Source organism: Physeter macrocephalus, chromosome 2 (assembly GCF_002837175.3).
Source record: "Physeter macrocephalus isolate SW-GA chromosome 2, ASM283717v5, whole genome shotgun sequence".
NCBI lineage: Eukaryota > Metazoa > Chordata > Mammalia > Artiodactyla > Physeteridae > Physeter > Physeter macrocephalus.
This window is the reverse complement of record NC_041215.1, coordinates 32,939,955-32,957,599: the sequence shown is the minus strand read 5'-3', so window position 1 is coordinate 32,957,599 and position 17,645 is coordinate 32,939,955. Positions and strand designations below refer to the sequence as shown.

Sequence of the window (17,645 nt, the reverse complement as noted above, 5' to 3'; positions counted from 1 at the left end):
GCACAGGCTCCGGACGCGCAGGCTCAGCGGCCATGGCTACGGGGCCCAGCCGCTCCGCGGCATGTGGGATCCTCCCAGACCGGGGCGCGAACCCGGTTCCCCTGCATCGGCAGGCGGACGCGCAACCACTGCGCCACCAGGGAAGCCCCTTTTGCATCCATCTTAACCTCGCTTTGACTGAACCTGCAAAGGGAGGTCCTTTCTGCTTCAGGTGGGAATCTAATGGACAAATCCACGCTTCATATATTTGCATGGTTTGTGGATTTCACTCACCAAGCCTACCTCACCACCATCCTTGATCCTTCATGAATTCAAATCATTTTTCCCCCCCAGGCTTCTCTGGACGGTTCTTTATAAACAATATATTTTCCATTTGCCCCACTAGATGTACTTTCCATCCTTCTGCAGCCTTCTCTGTGCCCGGGAAGGCTGGCTAAAGGCATTACACCAATAAGCGCTCTTGCCTTCTGAATTCTAGCGGAATTTGCTCGACGGAAACCTAGGAAGGAGACTGGAAGGGGTGAGGAGAGACTGAGGTTACACCCCAAGCTCCTTGATGGCTGTTCCCAAACACGTCACAGCTGTCTCAAGGCACAGATTCTTCACATCCTGCCCTCCTTCTTGCTCTGGCGAAATGCCCTCCCCTCACCTCCATGGGCCTGATGGTGGGAACATCTCCTTTGTTACTAGCTCCATAGTACAGTATATTCCCATAATTTCTTCTTGTACCTTCATGCCTTTGTAAACAGTCCCTAATGTAAGCCAGATCCAGTCCTCCAGAGAGGGGAACAGTGCTAAAGACCGTGTATAACCTGAGGATGGTGGCTTGCTGTTGGTACTCAGAAAGTTGCTCATCTTTCCTTCAGGGTCAGCTAAATAGTCTGGCATGCTCAAGAATGATCTGATAAAAACCGGAGTTTGGGATTAACGTGTACACACTACTATATATAAAATAGATAACCCACGAGGTCCTACTGTATAGCACAGGGAACTCTACTCATTCTGTAATAATGTGTATGGGAAAAGAATCTGAAAAAGAATGGATATATGTATATTTATCACTTTGTTGTACACCTGAAATTAACACAACATTGTAAATCAATTGCACTCCAATATAAAGTAAAAATTAAATTAAATTGGAAAAAAAATTCTTCTTTTCCCTGGAATTAAGATAGCCGATTTCCTTGCTGGGAAACTAAAGTTCAGATTATGGATCTTCAGAAACCTCTGCTTGTCCCTAATCAAGTCACTGTGATCCTTTTATTTTCTAGTCATTCAGGTACATGCATTTTTCAGTGTTCTAAACTAGCAGCTCATCCTGGTGAGTTGGGTGGTCCCCACAAACGTGCAGGATCAAGGGACCCTGGAACCTTGTTCCTGACATTCATTTGCTCTTCCTGGAAATGCCTTCCTTTGCGTCTTCTTCTGGCCAGTTCCTACCCTCCATCCAGCTCTTAAGAGACGTTTCCTGGCTGCCTGATAGCTCTTCCACGAGTGGCTGGGTTAGGTGCCCCTCTTGTGGGCTCTCAACACACACTACACATGTGCTATCCTTGTCAAGACATTTTAATTGTTGCTGTGTCTTTTCCATGATTAGCCTGTGGAGGAGACTGAAATAATCCTCTTATGTGTTGAATTGTGTCCCCCAAAATGATCGCTTGAAGACCTAACACTCTGTACCTGTGAATGTGCAAGGCCTTGATGGGAAATAGATTCTTCACACATGTAATCAAATTAAGATAATGTCATACTCCATTAGGTTGGACCCTAAGCCGACATGACTGGTGTCCTTATAAGCAAAGAGGAAACAGACACACAGACATGTGAGGGGAAAATGTCACTATGATGGAATCACACAGAAGCAGGGAGACAGTCCCAGGGATGCAGAGATTGAGGGGCTGCTTCTAGGAGCGCAGGCGCACCCACGGGTCAAGCAAACTGCCAGATGCTGGAGAGAGGCCAGGAAGGAGACTCCCCTACAGGTGTCAGAGGGGTTGTGGCCCTGCTGGCACCTTGATTTTGGTCTTCTACCCTTGAGAACTGTAAGACAATATACTCCTGGGGTTTTGGAAGCCACTCAATTTGCGGAATGTCGCTAGACCAGCCCGAAGAGACTAAGACAGACACGATTGTGTATCCTTTGCAGTCTGTGCAGTGCCTGAAATGTGCAAATTTACAATGAGCTGAAGTGAATTGTACATCATTTAGAGATATGTTAAAAGTAGGCCAAGTGTGTATTCCTGAGGAAGCTTAACTCTTTATCTTTCTCATCCTTCTCTCCTACCCCCTAGTGTCAGAATGCAGCCTGGGTTATGGCACCCTGTCGAAATCTGTAGAAGCCTAGATTCAGTCCACTTTACCAATAAGCCTAATCACCCCCTAAGTTACTACTATAATTTGTCCTACTGTCCCCATGCAGAGATCACACTGCCTTACACCAAAGAGGGCAGCTGCTCCTTGAGCACTCGTGGACCTCATCTCCCCAGGATCACCCCGTGGTAGGTAAGATGCACAGACTTAAATCTCCCGGGATGGGCAAGGTGCCACCTCACCTATAGAAATGGGGAGCTACCCCCAGGGTACACTGTAAAGAGAGATGCGAGGCAGCTGGGATCCAGATTTACTGTTTTCCACAACTAAAACCCGCCCTTTACCCTCATGACATCCATTTGCAAGTATCTGCAGACTTAGGGGAAACTTCTCCTTTCCTTTGGAACCTCAAATGATCTCTCAGGGAGTTCTAAATGAGGGAGGCTGGAGGGACCACTTAGCTCCAGATCCTTATCTTCGAGATGCACAGCCAGGCTGGGAGCACCCAGCCGACAGGCACAAAGACCAGAAAGAGAGAGAGCCCAGGTTCCCTGCGTCCCAGCTTGGTTCACACTCTCTGTGTTATGCCCCAGGAAGACCTCTGAAAAGTGCAGAGACCAGTAGCTTTGTGCTCTTAGAAACCGGAGTTAAACACCCAGCAAGTCTCCTCTGGCCATCTCCTCCCTCCTTCCTCCTCTCCCTCCCCCTTCCTCTGGACCACTTTGTCACACTTTTCCTAGTGTTGTAAGTCACTCATATTTAAGAACAGTTAATACTGACAAATAAAAAATTACGTATTTCATTATCGTTATATTTAGGCATTAAAAATGTTTGTCAGTTAAATATGGATATAATTCGCCTACACAGACGTTTGCTTTTACTGGTATTTTAGGAAAACAAAAACAAAACCAAACACCTATATATTTTGCAACTGCACGTGACCAGAAGAGCATATTTCAAAGAAACCCCCAATCGTGCACAACACACCCTATCAATTTGGGGACATAACTCAGAGGTCCTGATGCCTTGAGCATCACGTCAGCAAAACGGCAATATGTAAACATTCATCTTTAGCCATTCCTGGACAAAACATCAAACATAAATCCCGAGAGAGGTCTTTCCAAAGAGAGGCAGAGCATTTCATGTAAATGAGGCCTATGAATCAGTGTCATTATACTTACATTATTTTGGAGAGTTAAATTTGTCAAGCTATATTTAATGTATTTATTTTAATTTCAAACTATATATTTTAATGAAAATAGGATGTCTGTGCTTGTCTCTTAAATGCATGGTGTAAAAATATACATTTAAAAACATATACATTCATAGAAAAACACACATATGCATTCATAGCAAAAAGTCACAAGGAAATTCTAACAATAAAATATCAATAGCAATCCCTGGATTGCGGTTTGTAGGTGACTTTAACATTTCTTCTTTTCCTTAAAGTTTCCATAATTAACATTGATTTTTTTTTTTTTTTTTTTTTTTTTTTTGCGGTACGCAGGCCTCTCACTGTTGTGGCCTCTCCCGTTACGGAGCACAGGCTCCGGACGCGCAGGCTCAGCGGCCATGGCTCACGGGCCCAGCCGCTCCGCGGCACGTGGGATCTTCCCGGACCGGGGCACGAACCCGTGACCCTGCATCGGCAGGCGGGCTCTCAACCACTGTGCCACCAGGGAAGCCCCAGCAATGATTATTTTTATAACAAAAATAAAAGCACGGCTTCAAGCAAAACATAAGCAATACAAAGTATCCAATTAATGTTTTAGTGATATAGATTATTGCTGCACCAGAAGGTCTTGTTTGCTTCCTGAGTCTTGACTATTAGTCCCAGGATTTCTTATCTCGAGCAAGTCATGGAAGTCTCATGTGCTCTTTTCTTCTATGTAAGATAGAGTTAAAAATATCCACCTCATATTTTTGTTGCCAAGAATTAAAAGAGATGATATTTGTAAACTCTCAGTTCAGTTCCCAAAGATGGTAGAAGCTGAGTCATTGATGCCATTACCACAAATCCTATTATTATTTGTCACACCCATCACTCAGCAGGCACTGATCTCCTTTGCCTTCTTCTGCAAGCAAAACACTTCCTCCTTTTTTTGTAAATCGTGGACTAGGGACAAATTGCATCATAATCATTTGGAAAGCTCAATAGAAGTGCATTTACTGAATTTAGAATTTCGGGATCTGCAAAGTCTATTTTTAACATGATTCCCCAGAGATCCATATGTTAATTAATTTTGAAAATAACCAAGATCCACTGAGAAGCCTACTTCTTGACCAGGTTGTTGAACATTATAGGCTGGCACAACCGTGAAAAGAAAACAGTAACGCAATTTCTAATTATGTTATAGGGCTATTGAGAAGCAGCTAGCATACATTTTGAAGAGATGAAGTATGATGGAAATGAAATAAAATGGCATCCAATTCCATGTAACTAGCATTTTCTGCAGAAAACCTGTGGCCTTTTGTATTCAGATGGGCAAATTACTGCTAAATGTCCTCAATCACCATTTTGGCAATGGCTTGCTTGCATTTCTACCTGTGATACTGCACGCTATTTTCCCTGATTTTACTGCCTCATGAATGACAATGACTATGCCTTATTTCTCTGCATATCCTGTGTGGCCAGGACAGTGTCTGGCTAGAGACAGACCTCCACAGATGTGGTCGCCCTGTTGCAGCGAAGTCTGGGGCCTGAGGACTCAAAGAGCCTTAATAGGTTTCTACTTTTCTTCTTCATTACATGATTCTGCTGGTGTCTCCGAAGGCCAGTGCTCAAAACAAACAAACAAACAAACAAAAAATGTGTATGTGCCAAGTGACATTCTAAACAGAGGGAGTGCCTGCATTGCTATATTTTTAAATAAATACTACATCAGGTTTGGGGTGTGGAATTAGTTTTTTAAGAATAAATTAGTGATCACATGCTGCTTCTAAACCCATGTAATAATCGGCTCTTAATACGTCCGTAGGCACTTTAGAAAAAAGTGGCAAGAAATTATGAGATTGCCAGGGAAAACAGAAATAGCTCAGTGTTTTGGTTAAGCATCTGCGGGATAACTACCCTGGCTAGTTACAGCGACACAGATGATTCTGTTTCATCCTCACAACTCTAAGAGGCAGGAACTACTATTTCCACTTCTTTGATGCAGAACTGAAGCTCGCAGTGACCCTCGGAGTCACACGGTCCTCAGAGCCAGACCTGAATCAAGATTTCCCACTTCCTCAATCAGGGCTTTCTATTGATTTTGACTTTTGTTTTTTTTGTCTGTTGGGTTATTTTCCTTCTCTTTCTGTTTCCTTGTTCAGCTCTGCAGAAAATGCTTGATATTTAATTCTTGGTTCAGTGGAGCCTTGTCAAGACCATTAACAGGTTTTCTTCTCTCATGAAAATCACCTAGCTGCTAAATCCTATTATTTACCTAAATACCATTTCCCCCCTGAAGTTGGTCCTCTAAATTTTTATTTATGCAAGTGTCCCCTTCCAGTGGATTTCCCTTTGCATCACGTAGTGACATGAAGCGTGAGTGGGAATTCTGCACCCTTACCTGTGATGTTGCAGTACACTTGGAAAGGTCCCAGGGTCCCACTGCCATCTGAGTCGATGTAGAAGAAACCAGCTGTGTTGCCTTGGTGCCGGTACACCTCGCAGGATTGCTCGTAGAGGGCTGGAAAGACACAAAGGCAACGGAGAATAAACTTGGCTTTGGCTCTCATATCCCTTTGGAGGATCAGTAACTCTTACTTATTATATTTACTTTCAATTGTGATTTCTTTCCTTTCTCCTATAACCTCAACTTTCTCCCCAAGCCTTAACAAACTAGTGGCCCAACGTTTGATGGGCTTGCCTCCTCCATTCATCCTAATGTTCATTCTTCTAAACAATTCCAAGGTTACATCCTCCAAAATGTCTCCCCTTCCCTCTTAAACAGCCCTTCCCTATGCTGATGTGTTTGTCCTTCCCCTACGCTTGCACAGCTGTGAAGCTAGGGCATCATACACTGTTCTGTCTCCTGCAATAGCTACAGAATCTTTAAGAGTGGTGGCAGTGTGTAGTTTGAGGCCGTGTTCCAGCATCTAGCAGAATGCCACACTCACAGTGGGAGATCAAAAGTTAAAAATGTACAAATAATAAATGCTGGAGAGGGAGTGGAGAAAAAGAAACCCTCTTATTAAACTGTTGGTGGGAATGTAAATTGGTGCAGTCACTAAGGTGAACAGTATGGAGGTGCCTTAAAAAACTAAAAATACAGCTACCATATGATCCAGCAATCCCACTCCTGGGCATGTATCTTCCCTCTTAAACAGCCCTTCCCTATGCTGATGTGTTTGTCCTTCCCCTACGCTTGCACAGCTGTGAAGCTAGGGCATCATACACTGTTCTGTCTCCTGCAATAGCTACAGAATCTTTAAGAGTGGTGGCAGTGTGTAGTTTGAGGCCGTGTTCCAGCATCTAGCAGAATGCCACACTCACAGTGGGAGATCAAAAGTTAAAAATGTACAAATAATAAATGCTGGAGAGGGAGTGGAGAAAAAGAAACCCTCTTATTAAACTGTTGGTGGGAATGTAAATTGGTGCAGTCACTAAGGTGAACAGTATGGAGGTGCCTTAAAAAACTAAAAATACAGCTACCATATGATCCAGCAATCCCACTCCTGGGCATGTATCTGGAGAAAACTCTAATTCAAAAAGATACATGCACCCCAATGTTCATAGCAGTGATGCTCACAATAGCGAGGTCATGGAAGCAACCTAAACGTCCATCAACAGAGGAATGGATAAAGAAGATGTTGTGTATATATATATAATGGAATATTACTCAGCCATTAAAAAGAATGAAATAATGCCATTTGCAGCACCATGGATGGACCTAGAGATTATCATACTAGGTGAAGTAAGCCAGATAGAGAAAGACAAATATCATATAATATCACTTATATGTGGAACCTAAAAAAATGCACAAATGAACTTATTTGCAAAACAGAAACAGACTCACAGACAGAGAAAACAAATTTATGGTTACCAAAGGGGAAAGGGGTAGGGGGAGGGATGAATTAGCAGTTGGAGATTAACATGTGCACACTCCTAAATATAAAATAGATAACCAACAAGGACCTACTGTAGAGCACAGGGAACTATTCTCAATATTTTGTAATAATCTATAAGGGAAAAAAATCTGAAAAATAATATATACATATATATGTATATCTGAATCCCTTTTTTGTACACTTGAAACTAACACAACATTGTACATTAACTATACCTCAATAAGAAAATGTTTGATTAGTGAATTTAAAACTAAATATACAGCCATGACTTTTCATTTATAAAGTAAAATGACACGGTCTTATTTCTATGTACCCAGAGCTCAGCACGATAACTATCATATAGTAGGTGCCCAATCAAGTTTAGTCCATTTTGACTTAACAAGCATTTACTGAGTTCCTCATATGTGTCAACAGTGTGGTGGCCACCAAACAACAGACCAAGGATGTGGCAATGAGTCTGTGCCTTGAAAAGCTCGCAGCCTGGTTACAGCCACAAAGATCTTTATGTGCTCAGAGAGAGGCAGACACAGCTGTCCTGAGATGGGATACTTTGAACAGTCTGAAGGTAAAAGAAATTTATAAATCTCATTACACCCACATGAATGAATTTGGTAGGGTGGAAAGGAGGATCTGCTGCTTCACACATGAGAAAGTAGAATGTCGTCTGATGCTTGAGACAAAGTAATGTAGCTCAGAGCAGCAGGTATGCGTCCAATATTATGTCATCCTCCTGTGTTGAAAACACTTCAGTGGCTCCTAACAGTTTTAAAGACAGAGCACTAACTCCTCACCTTAACTACCATGCCCCTGTGACTAATGCCCCAGCCCAGGAATACGAAGCTGTAGTTTGACATGATCAAGTGTGAGGGGTGCTTCAAATAATTCATTACAAATAAAGTTCTAAAGCTGGAGAGGCTCTGACTTTGTATAAATTAGAGTGAATTCAAGGTGGTCCTTGTACTCATGTAATTCTCCCTTGCAGTCACCCACCATTTCTGAAGCGGTGGGTCCATGGGAGGGTCAGTTTGCACCCTGCATATTGAGCATAACATATAGCTTATTTGTACTGGCCTAAACCTGGTAACACACCAAGGTGTGTGTCACACATCTGATAACACACCTGGCAACCTATAAGATAACTCATCAGCACCTCTTGGAATTCGCGCCCTCCCCTTGAGTGTGGTCTAGACTTACTGACCTGCTTCTGACAGAAGATGATGTCATTGTCAAGACCAGGTTGTAAAAAGACACATGGCTTCCAACTCGGCTTCTTCTGCAGCACCTGCTTTCAGAGAAGCTGACTGCTAGGTCCTGAGGTAACCCTTTGAAGAGGTCCACAGCATGAGCCTGGAAGCTTCTCTCCAGAGTTTTAACTGAAGTGACAGTAGCCCTGGCTGACACCTTGAAGGCAGCCCCATAAGACTGGGCCAGAACTATCCAGCCAAGCTGCTCAAGGACCCACAGAAACTATGAAGTAATAACGTCTGTTGTTTCCAGAGGATAACTTTTGCTGTAATTCATCATGCAGCAGTAAATAGCTAATATACTCTCAAAGCATTAATTCTCTCATGCGGCTATAGGCATAAAAAAAGAGTCTATCTCATACAACTGAAGTAAGAATTCAGAGATAATCCACGTTCAGCACTTAGCATAGTACTTGGCATGTAGGAAGTGCTTGATAAATATAAACTATTATTATTATTAATGTTAAATTGTTTCATGCTATGTTGCCTCCTATTGTTTGTCAATTTTTTGCTTACTTAATTTTTTTTCATGAATCACAAGACTTGTTAAGAAAAACCAATAGGCCTTATCTCCCTTCTGTGCAGAGATGATGACATTTACCTCTTAGCTTATTCTTTTGGTACTAACTATTCTATCTCTAAATTGTATGTCTTTACTGCTACTTCTTGATTTTCCATATTTATAGGTCATCTATTCACTTACCAATAGGAAAGATGAGAATTTAGCTTTTTTCATCACCTCTCCCCACATATAAAGAACTTTCGGTTTCCACATACTGCCAATATAGTAGGACCACAATTTTAGTTAGATCAATCATTACTGTTTATGCTAATACAACAGCAAGCATGCTATTCATGAATAGCAAATATGATACTGTGGTTGTTTCCTTTCCTGAACACAATTTCATTTTTCTAGAAATTAGTAACTGTCTTATTCTTCTTCTCATTTGCCTTATTTTCTAGGTATATATCACAAATTTAACTACACATTCACTAACACTCTCTAAAATGACTTCCAAAATATTCAGGTGAAAACTAATTTAAATGGATACCTATGGAGAGAGAAAGATGAGCGAAAGGGGACAGGGACAAAAACTAGGCCTTTCTGAATATGCCAAATTTTTAACTTTGAAGCAATATAAATATTTTTAAAAACCAAAAAAAACAAAATTAAATATACTAGAAGAAAAGGTGCAATTCATAAATATGAAAGGAAACTAAAATAAATGAATTTAACTACAAATTATTTCAAGTGATATTTAAATTCAGTATTTTCTTCTTAACTTTTTATCACAAAAAAATCAAATACATGGGCTTCCCTGGTGGTGCAGTGGTTGAGAGTCCGCCTGCCGATGCAGGGGACACGGGTTCGTGCCCCGGTCCGGGAGGATCCCACATGTCGCGGAGCGGCTGGGCCCGTGAGCCATGGTCGCTGAGCCTGCGCGTCCGGAGCCTGTGCTCCGCAACGGGAGAGGCCGCAGCAGTGAGAGGCCCGCGTACCGCAAAAAAAGAAAAAAAAAAAATCAAATACATGCAAAGAGCACAGAGAGTAATAAAATAAACCTGATATCACAACTAGCTTCAACAATAACCAGTATTCGGTAATCTTGTTTCATCTCTAGTACCTGCGTTATCAGTTATGCATTGCCAGGTTACAGACCACTCCAGAACTGACTTAAGACAACAATCATTTCATGATTCTGCCCTCAGCAGAATGAAATAAAGACCAATGAAATAAAGAATTAGAAAATGATTATCAAGGATTGCTAAATCATTAGATGAAAAGTTGATGGGGGTCCTTTTTTAGTGGAGGGATTAAATTAACAATACCCAAACTCACCGATCGATCTCAACAACCCCAAAAGTGATTATCAAGAGGCCTGCAACGTGAGGTAATAAGAAATACACAGCACCACCTAAGATACATTCTTGCCAAAAATTTGAAGTTGAATCTAATCAAGGCCTGAGATTTAAACACTAATTCACAGTAAGAGGTAAAGAAACACGCTCAACATTATAAAAAGACAATCAGTTAAATTCAGATTCTGGGAACATCTGACTCAGTTTCTTCAACAAATAAATGGCAATAGGGGGGGCAGAAATGCAGGAAACATATCACTCAGACACTGCGTTATGGACCTTGTCAAGATCCTGATTCCAACAAAGCAAAGACAAAATTAAGAGAACCAGAAAAATTAAAATCAGATTTGGTATCTTTAAATATTTTTGGTTGGCTATGATAACGGTAGTGTGGTTACGTTCTAAAAGATAAAACGTTCATCTTTGTCAGAGAGACATACTTAGGGATTTGTAGTAAAATGATTATGTCCACAATCTGTTTTTTAAAATACTTCATCGAAAACAAAGAGGGGCGTAGTGGAAACAATAATGGTAGCCTATTGATAAATACTGAAACAGGGGAGGGTACATTGCGGACAATTATACTATTCTAACTTTTTGTGTATGTTTGAAAATGTCTCTAATAATAATTATTATTTTTTTTAATATTTGGACATTTCAGGTATTCTATGGATTTCAACTTATTTGAAAAATTATCTTACGGATCTTTCTGACCTGCGGCAATCTGGGCTGGTATGCTTCCAACCTGGCACATAGCTGTCTCCTCTGGCCATCTCCCCACCATCATGCTGGACATTCCCTCTTGAAACTAGCTTCTTCCCACAGCACAGTTCCCTCGAAATTCATTTGAGTTGTTTCATGCACCAATAGCTTATTTCTGTTTAACTGCTGAGTGGCATCCCATGGTATGGATATACCACAGTTTGTTTAACAGTTAAGCCACTGTAGGTCATTTGGGTCATTCCCAGTTTTAAATCCCCTGGAGGCTTTCCCTCACCCCCCACCACCTCTGAATACTCTTTTTAACAGCATGCAATTCTTGATTCATTGATGAAATATATCTCTAGAATCTCTGAAAATATTAATTGTAATATCGTTTTTTAGAAAAGTTTCTTCTTTCTGTGTCCATTATTTCCTCCAAGGTAGGGGTGTGTGTGTGTTTATGTGCTCACGTTGCTTAATTGGCTTACTTGCTTTGTGTTTTATTTTGGTCTCTGTTTTATCTGGCATGTTAGACTCTTTTCTGGATGTCAGGTAATCTTCTGTGGTCCTCTTGTATTTAACAGTGGTCAGCACTAAGTGTCAACACTACGCAAACGTTTGTGGTTCGCCCTCCATGGGCTTTATTGTAGGGTTAAGTGGCTGGACAACTCTGTGGGAAACCCTCACGTTAATGTCTGTAGGGCTTCTCTCTTGGTCTTGCTAGAGTCTGTGATTTAGAGGGATATGTTACATGAGATTTGGAAGGTGGAAGTGACACCACACACATTCATTTTACGCTTGTGAGGTCGATGCAGGGCGTGAGATGCTGTTGCAGATGACACACACTGCTGCTTATCTTCTGACTTTAGTTGTAAATGTGGGGCAGCCACGCCAGCTGGTATTGCAGACGGGCTATCTCCTTTAGCTTCCCTAACTCCTGGCCAGGTACACTTTACATCTCTTATGATCACCTCGTTATTAAAGTTGAAGGTTGGCAAGTAGTAAGGGGCAAGGGGGATCAGCTGCTGACTGACAGGACCATTAAAAAAAATCAATTACTATTGTTTATGTGAAGTGTTAGGAGGAAGTGAAGTTAAATTCATACGTTCAATTCACCAACACTTCCAGGAAGTACAAGCATGCGAACAAAAACAAGCATCTTCATGATCTCTACTAATATTTCACATTGTGTTAGAGTTTCAGTCATCGAAATTAGAAGAGAAAAAACAACGGGAGGCATACAAATTAGAAAGGAAGAAGTTATACTCTGCATGGATAATCAGATTACGTATCTAAAAATACTAAAATAATCAGTGTGAAATAACTAAAAACAAAAGTTGTAAGCTATAAGATTAACATATGGAAATCAATAGCTTTCCTCTATTACAGGCAAAATTAGTTAGAAAATATTGATAGTGGACCCTCCTTTACAATATCAAAGGGAAAGAAGAAAGAAAGAATGAAGGAAGACAGGAAGAAGAAACAAAAGAAGAAGGGAAGGGAAGAGAAGAAGGAAGGAAGGCAGGCAGGAAGGGAGAAAGGAAGGAAGATCCCCAAGTGTAAACTTTATGTGAAACATTCAACAGCAAAATAAGAAAACTATAATATATGCCTAAACACACAAATAAACTTGAACATCCTCTTAAGATAACATTTCTCCCATAGTTAATGTATATATTTAACACAGTGTTAACCAAGAGACCATTAGGTGTTTAGTTTGTCTGCTTGTTTTGTTTGTTTGTGCTACACAAATTGATTATAAAGCTCATCTGGAAGAACAAACAAGCTAGTCAACTGAGCAAGGAAAACACTGAAAAAGAAGAGCTGGTGAGGCCAGCTTTACTGGATCTATATCTAATGTGGATGGATGGATGGATAAATGGATGCATGGATCAAGAGAACAATGGCCAGAACAGAAAATCCAAGACATCCAGGTGCACAGGGAAACCTAGTATATGATAAAGGAAGCAGCTCAAATCAATAGGGAAAAACGTGACTTTTTAATAATTGGTGCTGGGAAAACTGGGAAGCCACACAGTAAAAGATAAAATCAGATCCACACCTCATACAGCAGATCAGGATCAAATTCCAAACAAGGGATTTAAATACCAAAAAATCAAATATGTACATATTTGAAATAAGAAAGAACTTCTTTATAACCTGGAAGCGGCAAAAACTTAACTAACAATGATTCAAAATCCAGAAGCAATAAAAGAAAATACAGATGAACTTACTTATACTAAAAAATAAATGAGAGCTTCAAGAAGGTGGAAGAGTAAGACGCGGAGATCACCTTCCTCCCCACAAATACATCAGAAATACATCTACAGGTGGAACTGTTCCTACAGAACACCTACTAAACGCTGGAAGAAGACCTCAGACCTCCGAAAAGGCGAGAAACTCCCCACGTACCTGGGTAGGGCAAAAGAAAAAAGAAAAAACAAGAGACAAAGAATAGGGACGGGACCTGCACCAGTGGGAGGGAGCCGTGAAGGAGGAAAGGTTTCCTCACACTAGAAGCCTCTTCGCGGGCGGAGACTGCGGGTGGCGGAGCGGGGAGCTTCAGAGCCACGGAGGAGAGCGCAGCCACAGGGGTGCGGAGGGCAAAGCGGAGAGATTCCCGCACGGAGGATCGGTGCCGACCGGCACTCACCAGCCCGAGAGGCTTGTCTGCTCAGCCGCCGGGGCGGGCGGGGGCCGGGAGCTGAGGCTCAGGCTTCGGTCAGGTCACAGAGAGAGGACTGGGGTTGGCGGCGTGAACACAGCCTGAAGGGGGCTAGTGCACCACGGCTAGCCGGGAGGGAGTACGGGAAAAAGTCTGAAGCTGCCGAAGAGGCAAGAGACTTTTCCTTCCCTCTTTGTTTCCTGGTGCGCGAGGAGAGGGGATTAAGCGCGCTGCTTAAAGGAGCTCCAGAGACGGGCGCGAGCCGCGGCTATCAGCGCGGACCCCAGAGACAGACGGGCATGAGACGCTAAGGCCAATGCTGCCACCACCAAGAAGCCTGTGTGCGAGCACAGGTCATTTTCCACACCTCCCCTCCCGGGAGCCTGTGCAGCCCGCCACTGCCAGGGTCACGTGATCCAGGACAACTTCCCCGGGAGAACGCACGGCGCGCCTCAGGCTGGTGCAACGTCACGCCGGCCTCTGCCGCCGCAGGCTTGCCGCGCACTCCGTGCCCCTCCCTCCCCCCGGGCCTGAGTGAGCCAGAGCCCCTGAATCAGCTGCTCCTTTAACCCCGTCCTGTCTGAGCGAAGAACAGACGCCCTCAGGCGACCTACACGCAGAGGTGGGGCCAAATCCAAAGCTGAACCCCTGGAGCTGTGCGAACAAAGAAGAGAAAGGGAAATCTCTCCCAGCAGCCTCAGGAGCAGTGCATTAAAGCTCCACAATCAACTTGATGTACCCTGCATCGGTGGAATACCTGAATAGACAACGAATCATCCCAAGTTTAGGAGGTGGACTTTGGGAGCAACGGTATATATATTTTTTTTCCCTTTTTCTCTTTTTGTGCGTGTGTATGTGTATGCTTCTGTGTGTGATTTTGTCTGTATAGCTTTGCTTTTACCATTTGTCCTGGGGTTCTGTCTGTCCATTTTTTATTTTTTTTTTATTACTTAAAAAAATTATTTTTTTCTCAATAATTATTTTTTATTTTAATAGCTTTATTTTATTTTATTTTATTTTCTTCTTTCTTTCTTTTTTTCCTCCCTTTTATTCTGAGCCGTGTGGAGGACAGGCTCTTGGTGCTCCTGCCAGGCATCAGGGCTGTGCCACTGAGGTGGGAGAGCCAAGTTCAGGACACTGGTCCACAAGAGACCTCCCAGCACCATGTAATATCAAACGGTGAAAATCTCCCAGAGATCTCCATCTCAACACCAAGACCCAGCTTCATTCAATGACCAGCAACCTACGCTGCAGGACACCCTATGCCAAACAACTAGCAAGACAGGAACACAACCCCATCCATTAGCTCAGAGGCTGCCTAAAATCATAATAAGGCCACAGACACCCCGAAACACACCACCAGACATGGACCTGCACGCCAAAAAGACAAGATCCAGCCTCATCCACCAGAACACAGGCACTAGTCCCCTCCACCAGGAAGCATACACAACCCACTGAACCAACCTTAGCCACTGGGGACAGACACCAAAAACAATGGAAACTACGAACTTGCAGCCTACGAACAGGAGACCCCAAACACAGTAAGTTAAGCAAAATGAGAAGACAGAGAAACACACAGCAGATGAAGGAGCAAGGCAAAAACCCACGAGACCTAACAAATGAAGAGGAAATAGTCAGTCTACCTGAAAAAGAATTCAGAATAATGATAGTAAAGATGATCCAAAATCTTGGAAATAAAATGTTGAAAATATAAAAAAACGTTTAATAAGGACCTAGAAAAACTAAAGAGCAAATAAACAGTGATGAACAACACAAAAATGAAATGAAAAATTCTCGAGAATGGGTCAATAGCAGAATAACAGAGGCAGAAGAACAGATAAGTGAACTGCAAGATAAAATAACTACTGCAGAGCAGAATAAAGAAAAAAGAACGAAAAGAAATAAGAACAGTCTCAGAGACGTCGTGGACAATATTAAACACATCAATATTCGAATTATAGGGGTCTCAGAAGAAAAAGAGCCCATACAGGATAAATCCAAGGAGAAACACACCAAGACACATATTAATCAAACTATCAAAAATTAAATACAAAGAACAAATATTAAAAGCAGCAAGGATGTTAAAAAAAAAAAAAAAAAAAAAAAAGATTTAGCTTTCCAAAAAAAAAAACAAAAAAGCAGCAAGGGAAAAACAACAAGTAACACATAAGGGAATCCCCATAAGGTTAACAGCTGATCTTTCAGCAGAAACTCTGCAAGCCAGAGGGGAGGGGCAGGACATATTTAAAGTGATGAAAGAGAAAAACCTACAACCAACAATACTCTATCCAGTAAGGATCTCATTCAGATTTGACGGAGAAATTAAAAGCTGTACAGACAAGCAAAAGCTAAGAGAATTCAGCACCACCAAACCAGCTTTCCTATGGACACATACAGACTGAAAGTGAGGGGATGGAAAAAGATATTCCATGCAAATGGAAATCAAAGGAAAGCTAGAGAAGCAATTCTCATATCAGACAATATAAACTTTAAAGACTATTACAAGAGACAAAGAAGGACACTACATAATGATCAAGGGATCAATCCAAGAAGAAGATATAACAATTGTAAATATTTATGCACCCAACATAGGAGCACCTCAATACATAAGGCAAATACTAACAGCCATAAAAGGGGAAATCGACAGTAACACAATCATAGTAGGGGACTTGAACACCCCACCTTCACCAATGGACAGATCATCCAAAATGAAAATAAATAAGGAAACACAAGCTTTAAATGATACACTAAACAAGGGAAAATGGGGGGGGAGGGATAAACTGGGGGATTGGGATTGATATATACACTACTACATACAAAATAGATAACTAATCAGGACCTACTCTATAGCACAGGGAACTATATTTAATAACCTGTGATAAACCATAATGGGAAAGAATATGAATAAGAATGTGTATATATATATAATATAAACTGAACCACTTTGTTGTACAGCAGAAATTAACACAACATTGTAAATCAACTGTACTTTAATAAAATAAATCTTAATAAAAAGATTGTCTCCACTGAAAACAGCAAGTAGTAAATGCTCGTGCTACATTTAAAGGTCTAATATGGGCACACACAAAGATATGTGCTCTTTGATTAAAAGGACGATGATGGACATATTAAGACTCTTTAGAATAGATTTTTATATCAATATGAACAGATGTATCATGTAGCTGGACAGAGTAGATGGAGCGGTGTTTTCATATTTAAGGAAAACAGTCTGACTCTAGTTCTGGCAGCTAATTTATTACCTAAGGGACAGTCTGAAATATCCTTGTGATGTCCACTCTCATTAAAGATCATGAAAGTATTCAGACAGCAAAACAGTTTTATTTAGACCTCACCTTTACAAGTACCAAGGTCAGAGCTGTAGTTTTTCTGCCCCACCATTTATATTCCTATCGTAAAACTACAGAAATAGACAAGGAACTTACTCATTACATATTTTTCAGGCCTTAAATATGGTTTCGTCCTATTTCCTTCCTCACTCGCTCTGTCCCCAGCAATGTATTTACTACATGATTGCATATTTAGTTACAGATCTACATACACGGCCTACAGATATAAACACGATCAAATTAATTCTAGTAATTAAATAAATGCTTGTGAAGCATTTTGCATTAACATCCATTTATTTAATTAAATTTATCAAACCTCGTGTGCAGTAGGTTTGCGGGACTCTGCCTTGCGCTGGTTTCAGCAAAGAAAAGAAGAAAATAATATGTTAAAACTGATTGGATTGCTGAAATTAGTTCAAAAAATGTGTCAGAGGATTAAACTGGAAAATAGATCTTTTGATG

General features: G+C 41.4%; 1 protein-coding gene across 1 annotated transcript in view; it reads right to left on the bottom strand.

The window, feature by feature from the left end:
* CNTNAP5 (contactin associated protein family member 5) overlaps positions 1-17,645 on the bottom strand; it is an 879,838-nt gene that overhangs the window by 271,009 nt on the left and 591,184 nt on the right. The window contains exon 12 of the mRNA XM_024115033.1: positions 5,865-5,984. Coding sequence (XP_023970801.1) covers positions 5,865-5,984 — 120 coding nt within the window. The remainder of the gene's footprint in view (positions 1-5,864; positions 5,985-17,645) is intronic.